General features: G+C 48.9%; 1 protein-coding gene across 1 annotated transcript in view; it reads right to left on the minus strand.

Moving 5' to 3' along the window:
- WWC3 (WWC family member 3) overlaps positions 1-25115 on the minus strand; it is a 109583-nt gene that overhangs the window by 84005 nt on the left and 463 nt on the right. Inside the window, 1 exon segment of the mRNA XM_047715353.1 lies at positions 24931-25115. Within this exon segment, the coding sequence (XP_047571309.1) occupies positions 24931-25115 (185 nt within the window).

Raw genomic sequence — 25115 nt, forward strand, 5'->3', positions numbered from 1 at the left:
CTAGTACCTAGCCCAGACCCTGACCCTACAGCAGGAGTGACTGTGCTCAGATGGATGAAGGGAAAGAGGGAGAGCTGGGGGAGGGACGGAATGAAGGACGGACAAAGATGGAGGAAGGGATGGAGAGATGGACAGACAGCTGGATGGGGGTCAATGGAAGCATGGATGGATGGATGGATAGAAAAATGGATGGATGGATAAGCATGAACGAAAGGAAGGCTGGGGGTGGACGGACAAATGAGTGGACAGAGGGACGGATGGAGGAAGAAAGGGAGGGCTAGACAAAGAACCCATCTATATAGGCCAGTGGGGAGGAAAGATCTTGAAAAGGAGGAAGTGAACGGTACGAGTTAAGGGGAACTGTAAGCCAGAATTCCCAAATCAGGTCCATCAGGATTTACAGGCAAACACATTCCAGGCTGGCTGAGGAGGCCAGAGAGCAGCCCAGCTCCTTCATATCTCAATCAGGCTTTATTTCTTTAGATTGCTTTCCTGCCCAGGAGGCTGGAACATAAGGAAAGGAGCCGAACTCAACAGTAACCACACACCGACCACAGAGAAGTCACCTCAAAACTTGTTACTGATTTGATTTTCAGCCAGACCACTGTGCGAAGGGCGGGTAATTTGGGGGTGCCAGAGAGAGCCTTTCCCGCACTGCCCACAGCGGCAGCCACTAGCGGCACGTGGCTACTTAGCATTAAATTAATGAAAATTCAATAAAATGAAAACCCCATCCTTCAGTTGCGCTAGCCACATTTCAAGTACTCCAGAACCACACGTGGCTCGTGGCTGCAATCCCGGACAGGGCAGACGCTGACCACTCCATCGTCACGGACTGTTCTGTCCGAAGCACTGCTCTGGTCAAAGGGCAGCGGGAAGACACTGCTCTCTCGGGGGAAGGAGACTGGGTAAAACAGGGGAGGAGAGAATGGCAGCAAATAATAGTTCACTGAAATATTTTTTCCAAGCAGCATATATTTTAAGATCCAATATCTTAAAATCCGTTGACACTCTTTGGTTTGCTAATCCCACTAGCCCAGTGGCTCTCAACCGGGAGTCATTCTGCCTCCCAGGGACACCTGGCAGGGGCTGCGCAGAGGCCAGGGATGCCGCTAAACGTCCTCCAATGTACGGGACAGCCCCCACCCCAAAGCCTGTCATGTCAACAGTACCGCCTATGAAAATTACCTAAAGTATGTGAAGAGTTTCATGTATAAAAAGGTGCATCGCGGTACTGTGCACAGTAACAGGAAAAAAAGAAACAAGCCAAATGGTCAACAATAGGACCCAGTAACACTGCACACCAACAATCATTCAAGAGCTATTCACGGAGTACCTGCTCCATTCCAGACTTTGCTTAGGCGCTACGGATGGAAGGAGTAAACACTAAAACGGAATTCCTGCCCTTGTGAGGCCTACCTGGGATAATTTTAAAGTACATTTAATATGTAATAACATCATGACAGGGGCGCCTGAGTGGCTCAGTCGGTCCAGGGTCAACTCCTGACGTCGGCTCAGGCTGTGGTCTCAGGGGTCCTGGGATGGAGCCCCACCCCGGGCTCCACACTCAGCAGGGGCGTCAGCTTGAGGAGTCCCTCTTTCCCTCTCCCTCTGCCCCTCTCCCAGCTCGCGTGTGCACGTGCAGCCTCTCTCTAAAATAAATCTTTGAAATCTAATAAATCTTTAAAAAACTAACACACTGCAGTGACTTGCAAGTGCTCTGACTATTGGTCAGGGAGGAAGAGCGGCTATAAAATCAGTGGATATACGATCACGTTTTGGTTCCTTTGTTTACGAAAAGCAAAAATGCTAGAGAAGGAAGACAAGTGAGCACAGCAGTACTTGTAGAGAGAGGGCTGGGCTGAATTGTGGTACGTTTATACAAATAGATCATTTTTTAAAGGGAGAGTTTACCCAGAATCCCACAGAGCCTGGTCTCCCCTCCTCTTCCCATGATCCCTCCAGGCAAGTGTGGCCACCACCGCACTCCTCTCCGGTTCCTGCCTCTCTGCCTGGGACAAAGGCAAGCCAGGGACCAACTGGGCCTGCAGACGTCGTCTGTCTGGTTTGCAGTGCTGGCCCGCGGAGTGTTGTACCAAAATCCCCTGGAGCTGCCGACATTTTTTTTTCTTTTAAAGATTTTATTTATTTATTTGACAGAGAGAGATCACAAGTAGGCAGAGAGGCAGGCAGAGAGAGAGGAGGAAGCAGGCTCCCTGCCGAGCAGAGAGCCCGATGCGGGACTCGATCCCAGGACCCTGAGATCATGACCCGATCCCAGGACCCAGAGATCATGACCCGAGCCAAAGGCAGAGGCTTTAACCCAGTGAGCCACCCAGGCACCCCGAGCTGCCAACATTTAAACTCAGAAGATCTCATTTCAAACACCGGAATTTCTAACTCTCTTGAACATCGAAGAACTGTCACAGGGGATCACAGTCCCCAGAGACAAATGACGACTAAAGCCGATGAGGGCCATCCCCGTTGGGAGGGGATTCTTCTGCACGGGGCCGGCTTCTCCTTTTCTGGCAGGGAGATGGCAGTTCTGACACATTCCCGAATGTCGGACACGGCGCAGAGAGCGCACGCTAAGAGGCAGGCGACGTATGGCTGGCCAGGCAGTTATGCAAAACAGACGGCACGGCCACCATCCTCTGAGGCTGAACTTGACGCAGCACATACGGACCCTATAAAACCTGCCCAGTAAAACCACCTTGTGCCCTAACTTGGAATTTCATAAAACACGGGCAGTTCCACGGCACTGAAGCCCTTTCAGGCGATCATTCTCTTTTCCTTTCCCACTTATCAAAATCATATCCTCGAGGGGCGCCTGGGTGGCTCAGTGGGTTAAGCCGCTGCCTTCGGCTCAGGTCATGATCTCAGGGTCCTGGGATCGAGTCCCACATCGGGCTCTCTGCTCAGCAAGAAGCCTGCTTCCCTCTCTCTCTCTCTGCCTGCCTCTCCATCTACTTGTGATCTCTCTCTGTCAAATAAATAAATAAAATCTTAAAAAAAAAAAATCATATCCTCGAGAACCCCTATGTGGTTCCCAAAGTGTGCTCAGAAGTTAGTCATTTCAGACCAGCTGGAGACATGGGAGGAAGAGGGCAGATGGCGGCCTAGGGCAGAAGGTACGGGGAGGGAGAACCAAGCCCACAGAACATGGCATGCTCTTGGCTCCTACCAACCGAGGAACAAGAAGGGCCCCCCGGGGTGATAAAGGGTGCCGCAGGACACAGGCCAGATCAGCGGGAGGTATTTTCTCTTAAGAGATTCCTATGAAGCAGAGCCCTGGGCATCCTGACCTCTCCACCCACGCCCAGCTTCCTATCAGATCTATCAGATGAGAACTTCTTTCCATAGAAAGTTCCGCCAACTGGCCCAAAATCAAAAGCCAAGCCTCCAGCCATCCTTTGGGATTCGGGGTATACAAGGTAGGGGGGAAACAGGCTGATGATATATTTTAGAGTGGAAAACAACATTCCACATTAACATGATTAAAATGATGTTTCAAGGATGCCCGGGTGGCTCAGTCAGTTAAGCGTCTGCCTTTGGCTCAGGTCATACATGATCCCAGGGTCCTAGGATTGAGCCCCACATCCAGCTCCTGCTCAGCAGGGGAGACTGCTGCTCCCTTCATCTGCCACTACCCCTGCTTGTGCTCTCTCTCTCTCTGTCTCTGACAAATAAATAAATTAATTTAAAATAAAATGATGTTTCAACCAAGCACCAATGGGGCTCTCTCCATCAGATGAAACTTAAAAAGAAATACTAAGTGCCCAGCTCCACGGCCTACAGGCAAATGCTGAGGTAGCCTGCCCCTGGGCACAGAAGAAATGTGCAGACGAGTGTTACCCGGAGAGGCCAAACAACATGGCAAGCCTTGGTGCTGGCACTTCAGGAGGCCCAAGTCATCCTGGGATGCACGTGAGCATGGTGAAGGACGGCCTACTGCACACTGAACAAATGCTCTACATAGAACATTCTGGAGAAGGGGGAACAGGGAGCTGATGCTGGCTGATTCTGTACAGGACTGCTGGATTGTCTGTTTTAAGGACACCTATCCATTCAGTTAGGGCATCAGTCACCTCTAACGACTGCTTTGTCATGTAGTTCTTTGTTTTTTGGGGAGGAGAGAGCTTATTGGAACCTCTGGGTAGCTTGAGGGTAGGGGGCTGCATTTTGGAGAGGTTTTGTTTGGTTTTAGAAAGCTTTCTAGGACCTTGTAGGATGCCTCACGAATCACTACTCCAGGGGTGCCTGGGGGGGCTCAGTTAAGCAGTCGGTTAAGAAGGCAGTTGGTTAAGCGGCTGCCTTCGGCTCAGGTCATGATCCCAGGGTCCTGGGGTCGAGCCCCTCATCAGGCTCCTTGCTCAGCAGAGAGCCTGCTTCTCCCTCTCCCACTCCCCCTGTGTTCCCTCTCTCTGTGTGTCTCTCTGTCAAATAAATAAAATAAAATCTTAAAACAAAAACAAAAAACAAAAAGAACCACTGGTCTAGATCTGTGGTTCCTGGGCCCGGCTACTACTCACAACCACTAGAACGTCTCAAAACCAGACACCAGGTGCAAATCATCATGTCTGATGAGGGTCCAGTATCCAGAATGTGGAAGCAAACTGTCCAATTTAACAACAAAAAGGCAAACATCCCCATGTAAAAACAGGCAAGAGGCTGGAATAGATAGTTCTCCAAGGTATACAAATGTCCAACAAGCACGGGAAAAGATGCTCACGGTCATTAATCAGCAGGTAAAGGCACATCAAAACCACACTAGGGGCGCCTGGGGGGCTCTGTGGGTGATGGGTCTGCCTGTGGCTCAGGTCATGATCCCGAGGTCCTGAGCTTAAGCCCCACATCGGGCTCCCTGCTCAGCGAGAGGAGTCTGCTTCCCCTCATCCCTCTGTCTGCCGCTCCCCCTGCTTATGTTGTCTCTCTGTCAAATAAGTAAGTAAAATCTTAAACCCACAATAGACACCACTGCACCCCCACTAGGATGGCCATTTTTTTAAAAAGCAAACAAAAAACGGAAAATGACAAGAATCGAAGTGGATGTGGAGAACGCGGAACCCTCCCACGCGGCTGGGAGGAACGGAAAATGGTTCTGTGGCTCCTCAAAAGGTTAAACATGGAATTATGACACGACCCAGCGAATCCCACCGCAGGTACGTGAGCAGCGACGCCGAAAGCAGGCGTCGACCAACACTTAGAGCGTGTGTTCACAGCAGCCACAAGGTGGAACAACCGAATGCCCATCATTGAATGAAGGGGTGATGTGCCTTCCACACGGTGGCACGGTGTGCAGCAGCCATACAAAGAACAAAGCCCCCCCACGGGCTACTGCACGCATGAACCTTGCAAACCTCACGCTAGACACAAAAGACCATATATTCTGTGATCCCATTTCTATTAAATGGCCAGAATTGGCAAACGAGAGAGACAGAAAGCAGCCTGGGGCTGAAAGGAGGGAAGAATGGGGAACAACTGCTTAATGGGTACAAGGTTTTCTTTCTGGTGTTGAAAATATCCTGGAACCAGACAGAGATAGGGGTTGCACGACACTGTGAATGTACTAAATGCCACAGACTGAAGCTGTTTAAAATGAATGGTTCGTGGTTAACTTCATGTTATGTCAATTTTACCTCGGTCTTTTCAAAATGGGATAAAAATGGGTAATGGGGCTTCCTGGGCCCTGCTGATCTGAGTCTCCTAAGGTGGGGCCGTGTGCGTGAGTGTGTGCGTGTGCGTGTGCATAAATGCAAATACACACACGCATATAGCTCCCAGGTTAATCTGGCATCTAGGACTGAACTGTACTGCATACAGATACAGACAGCTCTACACTCGCGCAGAAATGAGCGCTCTCCTGCAGCTGAGAGCACAGGCTTTCAGCTGATGCTACACTCATCACGGGTAAAGTATGACATGCTGTCCTCCCTCCTCTGGGGGGAAAAAATCAATGCTTTTTTAAAAATACAAACAGGTATGTAACACTCAGAAACACAAAGCGGCCCCAAATTCCCAGCTATGAAGCCCTCGAGAGCTACATAACCAGGGCCGAGTGTGGACGGAAAATCATGCCCCCAGAACAATGGGAGGGGTCCAGAGGTTAGACCACGTAGACAAATGCAAACTGGAGGGTGGAGGGGTGGGGGGGTGTCCTCAATAAGCGCGGAGCGTGGTGTGCTCATTAGGAACACGGAACAAGGGCAAGTGTTAGCGACTCTCCTGGGAAGCAACCAGGACCCGAGCGGGTAGGTGAGACGGAAGCTGCAGCCCGGGCCGGCCCCACGAAAGACAGACCCCTCTCACCCAGAGCCGGCTAACCATCCTTGGCTGGAGAGGATGCCAGGCATAAAGGGATGGGGCCCCTTGACTGTCAATGGCCACATGCAGGCTGAGACTTCGCAGGGACGCTGAGGAGCCACCTCGAAACAGAAACATGCCCGTGGCTTCAAGCCTAGACTGCTCCAGTCCAGTGTGCTGTCTGTAGCCCCGAAATCTCATTTTGCGAAAGCTGATCGGAGAGGGTGAGACACTGCTACATTACAGAGCTCCCCTAGCTGGGAGGCAGCTACCCTAAGGGACCACTGCACAAAGTATTCCTTTGCTCCTTTATAAACAAACTGCACTGCAATGGACACTTTTTCTCCAGCACTTTCTTTTCCTTGCTTCTGGAGACTTCTGACTTTGATCCTATCTTTCTAGCAAGTGTAAGACCTAATTATCAAAAGAGCAAGGGCCTGAAGGTCACACTTCTGTCTCACCTTTACCTGCACAGGAGGAAAAAAGAACTTCAGTTTCTTTGAAACCCATTAATTAGTATAAGAATGTATCAACTTTACTGTAGGGCTACCTGTTTGGTGAGAAAAAAAACAAAAACAAAAACAAAAACCACTTCCTACACCTCCCAGCTTTGCAATCATGAAAACATGATGGGCCAACTGCTCCACAAAACCAATTCCAGTAACTTGTATGCCTGTGGTACCATGATGTCACTGGCTTCATGGAAAATTTTCGATTTTCATTTGTTTTCATAGTTTGGATTATGCCAAAGCACCTCCTTTAACTCTGGGTGGAGAGGTAAAGCAGCCTAACCCGCAGTGAAACATAAAAAAGACCACGGGAGGGGCACCTGGGTGGCTGAGCCGTTAAGCATCTGGCTCCATTACGGCTCAAGTCACCATCTCAGGGTCATGGGATCAAGCCCCATGTCAGGCTCCGAGCTCAGTGCAGAGTCTGCTTGTTCCCCTCTCTCTGTTCCTCCCCCTACTCACTCACTCTCTCTCTCTCTCTCTGTCAAATACATACATAAATAAAACCTTAAAAAAAAAAAGACCATGGGAAAAAGAAGCAAGACTCAGAGGCATGACCAATGAAGAGCTCAACAGCAACATGACTAGCTACTGGGCAACCCAAGTCATCTCTGAACTACCCTGAGTTTGGACAGTGTTCCAGGAACTGATCTCCAAGCTCAGGGAGGGAGAAGAACCAGTTTAGCTCTTGCTCCTTTCCCCATGACCTGGCTGGGATTAATCCACATGGTTTTATAACCCTGAAAATGGCAAAAACAGCCTTTGTCCCCAAAGTGGCATGCCAGATTGTTATTTTCACTGCCATAAAAAAGGGATGACAGCCACTCCAACCAATGAAAAAGTGGCCACCGATCACCCTGAAACAGACGGCAAGAAAGTGACCGGTTTCTCCACTTGACACACTGTGGGTCCCAGATATTTATTGCGCTGGCAGGAGATTTCAGACTGAGATGCTGACAATGACTCAGGGAAAACGTGTGTTTTATATGTTCTGTGTTTATATCAAACTTTAGAGTGATTTATGTTTTTAAAGGAGCTCGGTGATATATGGCGTAAGGAAAATATTCATAATTTTAAAGGCATAACAAGTACATAAGTTCGTATTTCAAAGGTGAAAGTTAGTATGTCGAAAGCTCCAAGATAGAGCTGAGTGTTGAGAGTGGCTCAGAGAGGAATTATTGGTTCTGGCCACAGAGGCGGCACTTAAAATGGAAATGCTGCTCTGTCCTTCTCCCCTAGACACACATGTGAGTGCGAGAAGCTATTCTTGGTAATCCTCGACATTTTTGTCAATATGCCATCTGCATGGTGACATTTGGGAGGTTTATAATACTGGAGGAGGGAGGGTTTGGTTTCTGATGTCTCGGCTTTTAATACCGCAATGAAGGAGATGACGATCTTGGGCTAACCTGGGCCAGATCAATCACAGAACGATCTACGAGCGATGCCTCCCGAAGCAGCCTACGTCTGGCAAACTAAATGGCGCCACAGTGCTTCTAAAGAAAAGTCCTGACAGGGAAACTCTTGGGAGTTGGCCACCGTGGACTCGTGCCTTATTATAGATCCCAAACCATCCAACCGTTAGCAAGCAACTACCCACCACTCTTTTTTTAAGTCATAATAAAATGTCAGGTTCTAAACACAAGAATCTGTAACATGATATGGGCATTTCCAAAGCACAGAGGAATCTTCTCTAAAGACATACTCTTTAAGTCCACACACAGCTCAACTGCTAAAATAACAAGAACAAAACGCATCTGCTGCACAACATGCCCTTTTCGACAGAATCCCTCACAGCCACCAGGAGCAAAGTCGAGGACCAGCACAGGCAAAAGGCCCAGCTCCTTTGTGCTGGTCCAAACACGACAGCTATACTCTCCATCCCGGCCGACCCCTGCTTCTCCAAGCCCACCAGGGCTCTGAGGGAGGGCCCCCAGAGCAGGGATGAATGGGCCGGCCCATGGTGCCTGGGTGGCTCAGTGGGTTAAGCCTCTGCCTTCGGCTCAGGTCATGATCTCAGGGTCCTGGGATTGAGCCCCGCATCGGGCTCTCTGCTCAGCAGAGCAGAGCTCAGCTCTCTGCCTGCCTCTCTGCCTACTTGTGATCTCTCTCTGTCGAATAAATAAATAAAGTCTTTTTAAAAAAATAAAAAGAAACCACGCGTAGGTCTGGGAGCACCCCCACTGCGACCTCCCGTCTCAGCCCCCATCTCCTGCCCAGTCTTCTTGCTTCAGCTCCCTCCCTTCTCAGTCCCCCCACAGAAGTCAGAGGGACCCAAATAAAGTGGTACATCTCCCCCACAGAAGGCTCCCTGACCTGCTCAGAGTCCCAGCCAGAGTCCCCGCTATGGCACACCTCTGTGTGCCAGAAACCCATCAGGAGCCACCTCGCCCCGAGCGCTCCCCCCACCCTCCGACACAGCACCTGCACTTCCTTCTCCCCAAAAGCCTCAGCACCGCCCCCCAGCTCGGGCTCCCCCCACCTCTGGCAAGCATCACCCCAAGGCGCCTTAACAGCAAGGCCTCCCTGACCGCCACCCAGTCCGGCCACCTCACCCAGAGTGAACACTGATGGGGTCAGTGTCTGCCACTTGCCCCCACCGCAGTGTGGTCCCCACAGGGGCGAGGGCTGTCCCGGGAAGGTTTATCGGTGCCCCCTGGGGCAGGTTCCCAGCCCCAGCGCAGCTGACACACGGGCCAGATCGGTCTTCGTGCAGCAGCCGCCCTGCCGAGCTGCGGCCCAGCCTCCACCCACTACGTGCAGGCACCACCGCACCTGTCTCCGGACACCACCACATGTCCCCCGGAGGGCAAAGCTGCCCCTAGTTGACAACGCTTCCTTTAGTGGACTTGGTGAATGTACGGGTGTAAATAGCTTTTACAGCTTTGGCCACATGCTGCTAGGACAATATCGACCTTAACTGCGGAAGTGACGCTAATTGTTTCTCACTGCCTCCCCCTAAGTCCATTTCACCCCTTTCCCGTCTCCCACCAGCATGTGAGCCCCACAAGAGTGAGAACTTTGCTGAGGCGCCAGGATGGATGTGGCCCCATGCTCTGAGAAGCCCTTCCAAGGCCCAAACAGCACGGTGATTTGTGTAAACTTAATTTCATCCCAAAAGTAAGTTCATCCGTTCAACGTACAGCCAAAAGCTATTAATACGCACACAGACACTGTCTTGCAGATACTGCACAAGGTTGCTGAGAAGATGTAGCTGAACATCTTGGCCTTCAATCAACTTCTCCCATTCTCAACACCTGTCCAATATTAAGTATCCAACATTAACTACGGAACGAGGTCTAATCACAGGATGTGAATTCTTCGAGATCTCCAGCATCACTGGGTGCCACAAATACCAAGTTGCAGAACCGGATGATACCAAAACCTGGAAATGAATAATTCTGTACATATTTGGGGTATTTTCAGATTTGTATCTTAAGCTAGCATGACAGTAACGAAAGTTACACATGCAAAAGCTTTGGGGGGTGTTAACAAAAGCTTTGGGGGGTATACAAACGAGCATGATGTCATTCTCGGATTGGCCATGTAGAGTCCTTGGGCCAAATCTGGCCTGCTTCCTATCTCTATAAATAAAGCTTTACTGAAGCATAGCCTGGCCCATCCACATTTCCAGACTGTCTCTGGCTGCTTTTGGGAGACAACAGCAGAGCTGAGTGGTGGAGACAGAGACCCCGTAGCCTGTAAACCCTAAGCTATTTTTTCTCTAGCCCTTTACCAAAAAAGTGCGGTGGCTCGGCTCCAATCTGTTCATTCTCTTTAGTAACATTTCGTTCCCAGCAACTTCAGTTACCCAGCCTCCAAACCAAAGAGAATGCAAAGAACAGCTTCAAGCAGAAAGGAAGAACGGGTATCATGGAATCTGAGAGCCTGTCTTCCCACTGGTGGGCCTCCAGGGCCACTGAGCTACGAGGAAAATAAGGAAGCAACTCGGAAGCACAAGTCATAGGACAGAGGGAGGAAAGTTTGATAGGCAAAAGAAAACAGACACTGAAGACTCACAACATGGAATGACTATTCACTATGATCACAAAAACAACTAAAACGTGTCTATTATGCACTGGACATTGGTCTAAGTGCCCCCATTTTATGCAAGAGGAAACTGAGGCTCAGAGAGCCCAAATACTGCCTTAGGGCACACATCCAATGGCAGAGCCAGCAGTCAGACTTCAGACTGTCTATGGCTGAAGCTGGGGGTCACCACTCCTAAGCGGTCCCTATGGTTGGCGGTACACTCCAGGACATACCAATGCCCCTGTTCACCCATCCAAACCCTATCAAGAAAATGTCACATTTTAATACATCTAAGAAACGAAAAGCATGTCCTACAATTTTAAGAGGTTCTTCAAAAAATGTGTGAAAGGTGAGAATGCTGATATGTAAAGGCCCAAGTATCAATCGGCCCTTTAGCCACAAACTTCATTTCACTCCAAACGCTGCCACATCATCAGTCAGCACATCAACTGCTCTAAAACAAACAGCAGCGCCGGTGAGTTGTCCCAGAAGATAAACTCCTCTGAACAAAAGAGGTAGCTGCCTTCACGGAAACCTCCAGTCTCATTGATCTAGTAATGGTCACGAGGTGGTTCGTGATCACATTCTCCCCTCACAGTGGGCAAAATTCCTGGACAACGCCAACACACAGCTTCCTGTGAGCGCACCTGCTGACCGCCCAGAAGTTTTAAAGCTTTTTTTACTTCTGATTTTCGATTTTTTTAGAGAGAGTGGGGGACAGAGGGAGAGAGAAGATCTCAAGCAGTCTCCACGCCCAGCACGGAACCTGACGAGGGACTCGATCTCACGGCCCTGAGATCAGGACCCGAGCCAAAACCAAGAGTTGGACACTTAACCGACTGAGCCAGCCAGGCGCCCCAAGTTTTTGTTGTTTTTTTTTTTTTTAAGATTTTATTTATTTATTTGACAGAGAGAAAGCACAAGCAGGGGGAACAGCAGGCAGAGGGAGAAGCAGGCTTCCCTCTGAGCAGAGAGCCCGACACAAGGACTCGATCCCAGAATCCTGAGATCATGACCTGAGCTAAAGGCAGACACTTAACCCACTGAGCCCCCCATGCACCCCTAACTTTTTTAATTTTTAATGGAAGTATAGTTAACAAACAGGATTATATCGTATAGACATTCAGAGAAGCCCAGAAGCCTCTTGAATGGCTAGAGGCTGCCAGGTCCAATCTGCACAGCCTGGTCTGTCCCACCACCAAAGCAAGGTAACCACCTGAATGTAAAAACGGTTCACTTTGAAAGATTTTTTAAAAACAATTTTACTGAGGGGCTACCCCTCAGTGGCTCAGTTGGTTAAGCATCCGACACTTGATTTCAGCTCAGGTCATGATCTCAGGGTCTGGGATCTGGCCCTGCATCGGGCTCCACAGTCAGCAGGGAATCTGCCAGAGGATTCTCTCCCCCTCTTCCACCCCGCCCACAGATGCACTCTCTCTAAAATAAATGAACAGATCTTTTAAAGTAAATAAATAAAACAATTTTATTGAGGTATAATCTGCATACCATAAAATCCTCCCTTTTTATGTGTAAAATTCAATGATTTTTTTGTAAACTTACCAACTTGTACGAGACATAATCCAGTTTTAGAACATTCCCAGCACCTTAGTAACATCCCCAGTGCCCACTGGCCATCACGCTCTTTTCCCACCTCCGGCGCCAGGCAACCACTAGTCCGCTTTCTCCCTGTATGGATATGCCTTTGGGGGACATTATGTTGTTCTGCGTGTCTTTGAGCCTCTGAGGTCCATCTATCCCTTCCCGTTCCGTGTGAAATCTAGCCAGTACCCAGGCACTGTCTCTAGTGACTGCACACCACAGCTGAATGCTGGGGTGCGTGTGAGGCTGGAGAAGAGCTCGAGAAAGTGTTGAGGCTTCTCCACAAATCACCGCACAGCGAATGCCCAAGGACGTCACTGCCCTAAACGAAATGAAGCCTCAGAGCACTTCTAACAGGACTGTCACATGCACCAAAGATAAATGAACGCCCACAAAAGAGAGCTATAGGAGAAACCTGCAAACACTAGTTTTGAGCTCTACAAATACCAACAATGCAACAATTCTAAAAAAAACCTCCTAGAACAAAAAAAAGACATTCGTAGAAAAACTGGTAAAATCCAGTAATGTCTGGAGTTCTAGGAAGAGAACAAAACTGGCTTCTTAGTGTTGACAAAGATACTAGGCTGATACAAGAGGTTAACAATGGGGCAAACTGTCTTATCTTTGCAACTTTTCTGTAATTCTATGTTCCAAAATACATGTGTATTAAAACCAACCAAGCAACCACTGGTTTGCATTCATCCCATGCCTATAACGATCATGGAAAAACCAGCACTACAGAGAAAACTACTGCACGTAAGCAGCACTAAAATTACAATATTTGTATAATCATAAATATCAAGAGGCAATCTACATGGTCAGAAACAGAGGACTACCTAATAAATGATGGCACAGCTGCCCGGTGGCGGCCTACACCCCCAATAAGAAGGTCAGTGGGGGGAGGTGCGGACACCAAGAGCTAGCAGCTCCTGAGCGATGACACCTCTACCACTTGCAAATAAGAAACCCCAGGTCGGCCGGCTTCGAAGGAGAAGCAGATGCTGTCATTTCACATTTCGTGTAAGAAAAGAGGCTGCAGGCAAGTAGCTCTAGAACCTTCAATCAGCCACCCCCCCCCCAACCAAGGATGCAGCCTCTCCCCTCTGCCAGCCTGGGCTTCTCAGCCAGCTCCCTCCTGGGTTCTGCGGTAAACCCAGCTGCCCTGCTCCAGGTTTGGATGGAGACAGGACGGTCAGCAGCTGGTGGAGTTACCTACCTGCGAGTCTGCAGGAACAAAGGGCTTATCCTCCGCTACGCCTCTGTCCCACCTCACCCTGTGCTCACTGCATAGCTCCTGGCCCTGTGCTCCTGCCCCATCCAACCACAGGCCTGGCTGCTCTACAGAGCGACCTTAGACACTATTGCTATCTGGGGCCAAATCACTGTCCGTTGTGGTGGGGACTGTCCTATGCATTGTAGGACTTTTCACAGCATCCCTGGCCTCTACCGTCTAAATGCCAGGAGCGCCGCACCCCTGCCCCCAGTTACCACAATCAAATATGTGTCCAGAGGTTGCCACATGGCCTCCGGGGCGGGAGGAGGGGTGGGAAATGACACAAAATCACTCCTAGTTGAGAGCCACTGACTTTGAGCAAGCAGGACTTCTCCAGGAGCTGCAGAGAGGGTCACATCCCCTGAATCAAGGCAAGGTTAGCCGCTCCAACAAAATGGGGGCTCTGACGGCTGACAAAGGGGACCGATCTTGAGAAGTCTAGAATATAGGGGAAAAACTAAGTGAAATACACAAATACACATATAAGCAGAATCTGTTTCTACATGCATAATTGCATTCAACATTTACTGAGGACCCACAATGTGCTCGGTACTATGTAGAAAAAGCAGAGTAAAATCTAAATAAAGGAAAGGAGATGGTTTAAATTTAAAAAAAAAAACTATAAATAACTGCTTGGTCCCTTCATTCTCTGATTTCCTTTTTTTCTTTTTTAACTCTTTATTTTACAACAATCATAGATTCACAGAAAGTTGCCAAGAAATGTATGGGGAGCATCCCTCACCCAGTTTCCCCCCTAGGGGGCACATCCTACATAACTAGGGCACAAAGTCCGACCCGGTAACTGACATTGGTACGCCCCGCACAGCTCCCTCCGAGTCCGCGTGTGTGCATACATCACCATGTACGTGAGCAGCTGCACGCGTTACATACTAGTTCCATGTCATTTCATCACGTGTAGCTTCCATCACCGCAATCAAGATCTAGAAATATCCCACCACTACAAGCCTCCCTCAAGCGACTTTTAGAGCCACATCTACCCCTGCCTCCCATCCCCAAGCCTTGGCAACCACTAGTCGGTTCTCCATAAGAATGCTATATAAACAGAATCATACCAGTTTCCTTCTGTGTGTTGTGTTGCCTGGAATCGTACGGTGGTTTGGGGTTTGACTGCCTCTCAGTCTGCTCTGACAAGGAACAGGCTAATGAAGGGCTCTCCATATTAACACCGGTCCCAGAGGGTATTTTCTGCACCTCCAAGGTCTGCGAAGGGGGTTGTGGAAGGGTAGGGAACAGCTGGATTTCTTCTTTCCAGCTGCATGTTCTGAGCAGGCACATATGTGCACACACACAATTCCCTTAATGGGCCTTTAAAACTCACTGAAGTTCATAAAGTACAGGTTGGGGGGGGGGGTCCATTTACCCAGGAGCACAAAAGAATGAGTCCCTTACTCAAATTCTCCTTGGAACTAAAGATTTTTGTACCTTTAAACCTCAGGTTTTTTGGGGTTTTTTGTTTTAAGATTTTATTTATTTATTTGACAGAGAGAGAGAGCACCAGCAGGGGAAGTGGCAGAGGGAGAAGGAGAAGCAGACTCTAGGCTGAGCAGGGAGCCCGACATGGGACTCGATCCCAGCACCCTGGGATTATGATTTAAGCCCAAGGCAGACACTTAACCTACTGAGTCGCCCAGGTGTCCCTAAACCTTAGATTTTTAACTGTGTATTCTTTTAGCTTTACTAGATACACTGGACATAAAACATTGTGTAAGTTTATGGTGTACAACATGACGATTTGATACTGATATTGCAATACGATTATCACTAACAAGTATCACATTACATAATTACCACTTCCTTTTTGTGCTGACATTTAAGATCTACTCTCTCAGCAATTTGAGGATACAATACAGTAGTTAACTATAATCACAATGGTGTACAGTAGATACTCAGAATTAAATGCATATTTTTAATGAAAATCTTTCTTTCATTTTTTTTAAGAGGAAGAGAGAGACAGCACGCGCGTGGGAGTGGGGGCAGAGGGAGAGAGAATCTGAAGCAGGCATCTGACACAGACTTGATCTCACAGCCCGGAGATCATGAGCTGAGCCTAAAAGAGTCGGATGCTTAACCAACTCAGCCACCCAGGTGCCCCTAATGAAAATCTTTCTAAATGTGGTTATTCTCTTGCCTTCTTAGTCTTAATTCACATATTATTTAAATGACCTAATCTAACTTTCGCTGGTTGTCTTATGACAGATACAACATCCTTTTTCGAAGAAGTTTCTATGGAAGGGATACTTGACTAAAACATCCCCACTGGCTTTTGTGATTCTGAGCCCCTTTCCTCTAGTTGGTTAGACTTTCCACTGGGGTCTTCAGGTCTTTTCCTGTGCTCCACCCCTCTACATGCCCACTGACCAACAGTTACCTTAATGAATCCTGTATTCTAAGATCCTGTATTCTAAGATCTAAGATCTAAGATCTAATGTCAGCAAACAGCCAGACTGTAATATTTTCAGCTTGGTGGGCCATCTAGTCTCTGTCCAGCAACCTCACTCTGTCCTTGTAGTCAGGCTCTAGCTCAAAAGCATCCACAGCATGTAGACCTAAGCTCCAACAGAACTTTATTCATGAACACCAAAATGTCAATTTCCCATAAATTTCACAAAACACTTTGCTTCTTTTTATTCTTCTTCAACCACTTAAAAATGGAAAACCCATTCTTCTCCTGCAGGCTGGATAAAGAGGAGAGGTGGGCTGGATTCAGCCTGTGGGTTACTGGAGGCCAGCCCCAGGGCTAGGATCTCCCGGGGCCGGCCATGGGGCTTGGGCAACAACTCAACACTGAAATCTTGGTTCATCGACTCAATAACAACAAGTATCATGGTCCTCCTTGTCCCAGTGAGATAATCTAGGCACGGGGACATCCAGCACCTTGCATGGCAGCGTGGTGCACCGGGCAGGAGCCAAGCTGGGGCCAGAGCCTTGGCCGCTGGCCTGAGGGCTGCCCACCCCGACCTCCCGCAGCACATCGGTAACCACCAGGCATTGGCTTTCTTACACTGCAGATGTTGCCTCTGCTTCCCCGGTGGCATTTCAGCTCCCTGAGGAGAAGGGCTGGTGATGTCCATTTGTTATTCTCCGTGGCACCCAACACAGACATAGCATCTAGACTATTAAAAAGTCTTACCATACATTAGTGCTTTGGCTCCCCGTCCCTAATGATAAAAAGAAATGCAGACAAGTCTGTACTTCTCTCTCTCAAAGTAACGAATCAAAGACTAAGTTAAGGAACAAACGAAAAGCTAAACTCTTTTTGTTTAATGGTCAACTGATTTTTCTTAGAGCGTGCTGGCTGCTCCCATGGGCTCAGTTTGCCCAGCTGTCCCGGTTAGGATCACATGAGGGCACGTCCCTGTATTAAAGTAAAAGCAGAAGCATAAAACCAGACCCCTAAAATGAACCTCAAAAACATCAGGCTAGAGGAAAGAAGCCCCACACAAAAGGCCACATATCACACGACTCCATTTAGATGGAATGTCCAGGACCGGCAACGCCAGAGAAGGGAAAGCAGCCTGGGGCTGTGGGGAGGGGAATACCGGGAGGGGCTGCTTCATGGGGACAAGGTTGCCTTCTGGGTTGAAGGAAATGTTCTGGAACTGGACAGAGGGGGCGGGTGCATATCGCTGTGACTGCAGTAAATGGCAAGGAGCCGCTCACTTTAAAATGAGTAATTCTGTTATGTGAAATTTATCTCAGGAAAAAAATTTTTAAAGAATGGTGGTAGATCTGTACACTCCAATAGTGGAAAGAGGACCTAGACATACTATTAAATGAGAGTGTCAAGTCACGGGGGGAAAAATGTTGATAGCACGATCCCACTCCAAGACAAAGGTCCAGCTTTATGCACATGTATTTAGTTGGTTTAGAGAAGGGACTAGAAGGACTCACAGCAAGCTACTACGGGAGGTTCCTTCTGGGAAGAGGCAGATGGGGATTTCCATGTGTTCTGCATATTTGTGCACTGTTTCATTCTCATATGACAAGAATGTTTCAGTGGGCTCCCCGTGTCATAGAAAAAACACCCAGGTCCCCACGGACCTGAATATTTCAAAGGGCAGCTGCGCAGGGGAGCAGAGCGCCAAGCGAGGACGGAGAGCTGAGATGAAGACAAACCATGAATTTGCACGGCGTTTCCCGCTGCTTTGGCTGCACCCATCAGTGGACCAGGCATAAGCAGTGCATCACTTCACAGACAAGTCCCAGGGGCTGCAGAAGGGCCTACTGTCAGGACAGCATCACCCCAGCCTTAAAAACATCCGTCTTCTCTAAGAAGCAGGCCAGTGTGTGTGAGGGGCCTGTCTGGCCGAGAGAGAACGGAGGCAGGGAGCAAATGCGTGCAGCTACAGCCAGACCAGCTCTGCCCTGGTCTCCGAGGGCCCGGCCCCACCACGGCACTTCAGGGGGCCCTGGCCCGCTAGCCAAGGTCCACCAGTCGGCCTGAGACCACAAAGCCCCGAACTCCCCCATTCCAAGCCCTCACGGGTTCACCTAGCTCGCCCGTCCATCCGCGGGCTGACGGCCACTGCCCCGCGTGAACAGGCACCTGGGGAAAAAAGGCAAGAAAACATTCTCAGGAGAGCCGGAATGAGCAGTTCCCAAACAGTCCGCAACCAAGAGCTATCTGTTTCAATTCTGAAACGCCAAGCGCAGGGACAGAACCGCCAATGTCCACCTCGGGTCAGCATTGGAACCTGCACTGAGTTGCGACACCATCTTCAGAAACGGGAATCTACTCGAGGCTCGTGCTAGGGAATGGACTCTGAAGCCTGAAACACGGGGCTCCCTGGGCACCATGTGCAAAAGCCCCCAGGACCCGGGGGACTCCCAGCGTCCCAGAGAGGTTGGCTCCAGCTATCAGGGAGCCAAACCAAGCAGCAAAGCAATGGGAACAGACAACAGCCGATCCAAGCTCATCCAAGAGCTCGCGTTGCTCAAGGACTACATGAGGTCGATCGCTGTGAACACGGGAATGGCCACTTCCCTGTGAGTAGAACTGCTGGAGTTGACACAAGGCAATTCAAGCCACGCCTACTTCCTCCGCTGGGCAGGGAACACCTGGATGAGGGGGGCCCTTCGGGGCGGCTTCCAAACCGAGCCCAAGCCACACAGCCAAGCAGCACTTGGCAATGAAAAGGCACGAAGCTGCCTCCTCTCTCCCTCTCTGCCTGCCTCTCTGCCTACTTGTGATCTCTATCTGTCAAATAAATAAATAAAATCTTAAAAAAAAAAAAAGAAAGAAAGAAAAGGCACGAAGCACCGATCTACACACAACACGGACAAACCGCCACGTGCTGCGCTGAGCAAGATAAGCCAGCCACAGGGGGCCATAGAGTGTACGACTGCACGGAGAGGAAATGGCCAGAACAGGCGAATCTACAGAGACAGAAAGCACAGGAGCGGTGGCCAGGACCTCAGGGAGGTGGAGAATGACTGCTAGCAGCTCTAGGATTTCTTTCTGGGGTGACGGGAAAGTTCTGGAATTAGATAGCGGTGGTGCCGGCACAACCCTGGGAATATACTAAACGCCACTGCACTGTGCACTTTCAAATGGAACACCTTGTGGTATGGAAATCCTATGGAAATTTGTTTTCTCTTAAGTGAGGACACTTTTCAGGGCGAATCCAGCTGATCCCTACGCTCCGAGTCCTCCCCGAACAGTGGAGACGGGCACCTTCCCATGGGACAGGGCTCCAAGCGGCAGCGACAGCTCACCAAGGCACAGTGGCTCTCTGGTGCCCTGACCGAGCTCCACACCGCCCGGAAAGACTACCCGTGCCTTGGCAGTGCTGGCTCTCACGTGACGGCCGCCCAGAGGCTCTCCAGCCTGGCGCGATGGCCGGCCCGCCCACCCCAGGGCCGGGCTTGCTGTCTGGGGGCTGCCCCAACCTGTTCCTTTTCTCCTTCCCTCTCACTTCCTTAGCCCCTTGAGCTTTAAAGAAATAAAAAGAGGACCGGCCATTTAGAAAACACTGGAGATTCCACAGCTCTGCAGGCACCCTTTTAAGATCCCCTCACCATGGTGGGATGTGTCAGCCCCGTGGGGCAGGGACTAGCCTCCTGGTGCTCACCGCTGGGGTCCCAAACCCTGAAAGGGCACCTGAGACCGAGAGGCTGTGCAACAGTTGTGGAATGAATGAATGAATGAATGAACGAACGAACACACAGAGGTAGAACGCTTAAAAGCGGGTGGACTTTGGGCAGCTGAGTGACATACTAGAAGGAGCACTGGCTCCCCGCCAGAAGGCTCCGCTGGAGTCCCTGTCCTTCCAACTGCCGGCAGGACGTCCCCATAGCTGTGGCCTGCAGTGCCAAATGAGGAGCCTGCAAGAGACAGTCCAAGTACTTCCAACTCCCAAGCTGAGGGTTCCAAGCCCCTCATGGTCCTGCCCAAGTCTCAACTCCCTCACACAAAGACGCTGGCTCAGTGAAATGACCTCTCTGATTCCGAATAGCCATAGCCCGCAGGCACTTCCTGCCTCCAGCACTTTCTTCACATTCCTCCTCTTCCTCCCCAGCTCCCAGAAAGCCAAGGAGAACCCCTCAACGGAGGAAATCAATGACAGAAAATAAAGACGCCCCCACCACCACCAGGCCCAAATGAGCCCTCCTTCCTTTTCTCAGAAACCATGACCACCATGTGACCACTGTATTCATTTTATACGTCTGTTTCCCAACTCCCAGAAAGCCTGGGCCTCCATCCACCTTCCCAGAGCGCAGGAGGCCAAGAATCTCTGTAAATATTTCTTCATTTTAGTGGATTTAAATGGGAATAACTGAATTCAGGAGAATTCAACGGTGCTTTATTCCATCAGAGTAATTTTATTGAATATATCAAAAAAGCAACCAACATGAGCAAAAAGACCTGGGCTAGCAGAAGCTTACCAGGATCGCCAGGTGCCTTCTGACACTCAGAGGCTGACCTGTGGGTTCCTGAAGCAGAACCTACCAGAGAAGGTGGAACACATTATTTCCACTTCTGGAATCAGTGTAGTGAAAAGGGAGGAAAGGCAACTTTGAGATTTCTAAACATCCAGGCTCTATTTTCAGAAATGACTTTTCTATTCACTTTAAAAAAAAAAAAAAAAAAAAGGAAGGAAGGAAGGAAAGAAGGAAAGAAAAAGAAAGATACTAGGCCAAGAATAGACCAAGAAATGACTGTTGATAATCTAAACAGACAAAGATTCTTCCAGGAGCCCACCCCTTATGGCCTTAAAAGCAAGACACTCCCCATGTTCATGCAGACAATACCAATAACCTTAAAATATGAAAAATGGAGAAATCATTGTTTATCAAAAAGTTTGTATAATCCAGAAATAGACTCTGTGGAGTAAATATAGTAAACCTCCTATTAATTAATACTAGATAAAGGTCGCAAGAAGGTGGCAATGATGTCATCCGGCTCTGTTATATGGGGCTCTGGCCTGGCAAATTCCCAAACCATGGATTGTTTTTTCCAAAAAAACAATGGCCTGTTCAAAGGAATGTTAATATACCACAGAATTTCTCCAGTTGGAGCAGGTGAAATCCCATCTCAAGAACAAATGGGTACCTAAAAGTTTATGTCATGATATAATCTGGGTCTTCTACCATCGTCAGGATTATTTACATTCTGCTTTGATCTTAAATGGGATATGGTCCACCATCTCTAAGCTGCTCGAGGTTGGCATTCCAGTATTGTAATCTCAACTAAGCTCCAAGAAACAGAACATGAAGTTTCAATCACTCAGTCCATCTGTAGGATAACATCAACACAATCACGCAGGAAGCACACATATACACAACTGTCAAAGGCACTAAATTTTTCCAAAGGAGACAAAAATGTTTTTACCGTGTTTTCACCTAAATAGCAAGTATCTTTGTGTAGAGTGGTCATTGAACTCCGAGTTAATATACACAGAATACATACATGCAACTAATAGAAAACATGCAAGACTGACCCACAGAAACTACCAGCCACAGAAACAATCAACTCTATATTTTTTAACAAGGTCTTTAGGTACAATTCACAGGAAACTATGAAAATTATACAGACCGTACTGATCTGCAGAGATAGTGAACTGAAGCCTAAGGTGGGTTGAAAATCAAACCAAAAAAACTCCATTTTGAAAACACTGAGATTTTTTTTTTTATTAGATTTTATTTATTTATTTGACAGACAGAGATCACAAGCAGGCAGAGAGGCAGGCAGAGAGAGAGGAGGAAGCAGGCTCCCCGCGGAGCAGAGAGCCCGATGCGGGACTCGATCCCAGGACCCTGAGATCATGACCTGAGCCGAAGGCAGCGGCCCAACCCACTGAGCCACCCAGGCGCCCCTGAGATATTTTTTATAATCTGATGCCACATCTATAAAGATTATTTCCTTATACTTACAACCTTTTGGTTGTGACCTGAGAAAGAAATTACAGCTCCAGGGGTGCCTGGGTGGCTTAGTTGTTTAAGCGTCTGCCTTTGGCTCAGGTCATGATCCCAGGGTCCTGGGATCGAGATCCACAACAGGCTCCCTGCTCAGCGGGAAGCCTGCTTCTCCCTCTCACTGCCTCTCTCTCTTTATCAAATAAATAAATTAAATTTAAAAAAAAAGAAGAAGAAGAAATTACAACTCCACTAATTCACCAACACACCAATACAGATTGCCGTTAAACACAACACTGAATTTCGGAATCACTATAAACTCTACAAGAGATCATTTACAGCCCTTGGCTCTCTGTTGCTTTACTTATAGGAACATATCTTACGTGATACAGTTTTTACTAAGTGGTATATGAAATAATGTTCTGAGTCAACAACAATTTTTGCCTCACCTACTACCTTCATTTATTCCTTCCTAACTTCATTTTTTTTAAAGACCTATTTATTTATTTATTTGCCACTCTCCTGTCAGTTCTCTATTTGGAAGCTATTTGGAGAAAGTCCTTGAACACCGTCTTCCAGTTGTGTGAATCAGACACAACTCCAAAAGGGTTTTAAGTGGCAGATGCACATGGAGAAAATGTGCTCCGATGAACAGTTTTTCCATATAATAAAAATCAATTATAACTTTCAAGGATAATCAGTCACCCATAAAAATCGGCAGGGTTCTGTTTTGAAAGAGGAAGAAGAGTGGCTATTACACCAGACGCCATTTACACCCCTTGGTAGAACCCACTTAAATGTTTGCGGCTTGCTGAGCATTCCATACATATTTCGGGCAAGGTATTATGGGAGCTGAAGTGCAAGCTGTCCCCTGCTGAATTTTCACTCACTATAAAAACAATGTCTCATAAAAGTATACACATGTTTTTACTTTACAAAAAATGTAAAATATGCACTTTTGTTCACTCAATTGACACTTTTAGCATTAGAAACGGGACTTTAAAACAAATCGATAACGTAACTGATGTCTGAAAAGGGTGAAAATGTCATTCAGCACCACAAACAGATTTCTGGGAAAAAAAGAACATAGGAAATGTGTATGAAACACACAGAAAGGAAGATTCTACAAGCTGACTCCTATAGAGTCTGCTCAACTATGTCCTGGGTCCTACCATTAAAATGGAAAGTTGCACATTTCTATTTTTCATCTTGAATCCCCACTCCAGGGTAACCACAACTGTTTTATATTACCCTCATAAAATGAGCCTTAGCCTTTTCTGAGCCAAACAGGATTTTTAATTGGTTCATTTTCCAGTTGTTTGGGTTTTTAACAGACATACAGCATAAAAGGGCACTACGTTCCAAGCAGTTCTACCAATTCCAGAACCATCTAAGGCTTGATCAGACAGCTGTGGCTCTAGCCTTTAGTTAAAATTATTATATGATCTCACCTGATTTTCAAAATAACTAAGCATCTTTTTAGCTTAAAGATGGGCTAAATAAAACTGGGCTAGGATTTATCTAACTTTCTGAGTCCAGAGGCTAGCTGCGTTCAGGGAGAATGTCGGGGAAACAGGATCGTTTTGCTTTGTTTTTCCCTATCTGAACCCAGAGAGATTCTTCAAACAGTGATTCAACAGCTTCCCTCCTCCAAAGTTTATTTTCAAACACCAGTGCCATACAGCACTTCCCTGTGCAGGTAAGGAGGAGGCAGAAGCAATGTCATCACACTGAGCCTTTTCAAGTATTAAAATCACTGGGAAGCCTGCAGTATTTCCTTTCTAGCACCCAGGCCCAGCGCAGTGAGAAGTTGCTCCCAATAGCACAAGATATCAGGTAACCACTAGAAACACTCGGTTTCAACAGAATTCCCAATCCCCCCGCCACACACACACACACACACACACACACACACGCACAAAAGCATCTCTCCAAAAAAGCGGAACCACTGAAAGCAGCAATCACACAGAAAGTTTAAGGAAAAGCATATTACATGAACTTAATTAAATGGAATCTGGTAGTGCTTTTAGAAGAATCCATTTTTTACTCCACGGGATAGATTCACATGAATTATAAGACAACTTAATGCCCCATTCACGTCTTGCGCAAAAAGGAAACCTGAAATTCAACTTTTGTTTTGCGTTTACTCCAAAAGCATATGGGTCTAATCATATTCCATTCTGGCTGCAGTACGCAAGGCTACTTCAATCAGAATTTCAAGTCGGTTGTTTAAAAGGCGCTAAAGAGCAACCAGCACGGTCTGGGAGCGGGCTCTCCCAGCTCCGAAAGAACTGGGAATCCCTCAAGTGGCCCATCTGGCAGCAGTCTTTGGTTGGAAACCAGGCTGAGCCCGCCAGACAAGGAACCCACACCACGAAGCTGGAGCGCACGTTTCTGCTCCAAGATGACAGCTCATCTGGCCGCCGCGGGGCCGGGGGCGGTGGGCCGCCGAGACCCGGGAGGGATGGGCGAGGCCCCGGCGGAAAAAGGAAAAGAGGGCCATCCGTCAGCCCTGGGAGAGGAAATTCCAGGCGCCCAGCTTCCAGGCGCCGGTCAGCGGGTGACGTGAGGGAACCAAGTCACTGTGCCGGCACCGCAACGGGGGCCGGGAAGCGGCCGGGGCTCCGCACTCCGGAGCCTCGAGGCCGGAGAGGGGGCGCCTCGATCCTCGTCCAAGGCCCCAGGGTGGGGGCGAGGGGCGCCCGGAGCCCCGCCGGGGCCCCGAAGACACGCGATCTTCGCCCGGACCCGGAGGCCTCCGGGCTTCCTCGATCCCCTCCCAGAGCCCAAGGGATGGAGCGCCCGGATCCCAGCCCCGGCCAGCGCCCCCGCCCTTACCGGTCGCGGGGGTCGATCCACGACGTCTGGCGCGTGTTGTGATCGATGTAGAAGACGCGGCCGTCGTAGTCGCGCGCCTCCTCCCAGCCGGCGGGCAGCGGCAGCTCGGCGCTCTCCCGGGCCCGCGGAGGCGGCGGCGCGGAGGGCGCGGGGGGCGCGGGGGCCGCGGCGGGGGGCGCGGGCGG

This window comes from Lutra lutra, chromosome X, assembly GCF_902655055.1.
Source record: "Lutra lutra chromosome X, mLutLut1.2, whole genome shotgun sequence".
In the NCBI taxonomy this organism is placed as follows: domain Eukaryota; kingdom Metazoa; phylum Chordata; class Mammalia; order Carnivora; family Mustelidae; genus Lutra; species Lutra lutra.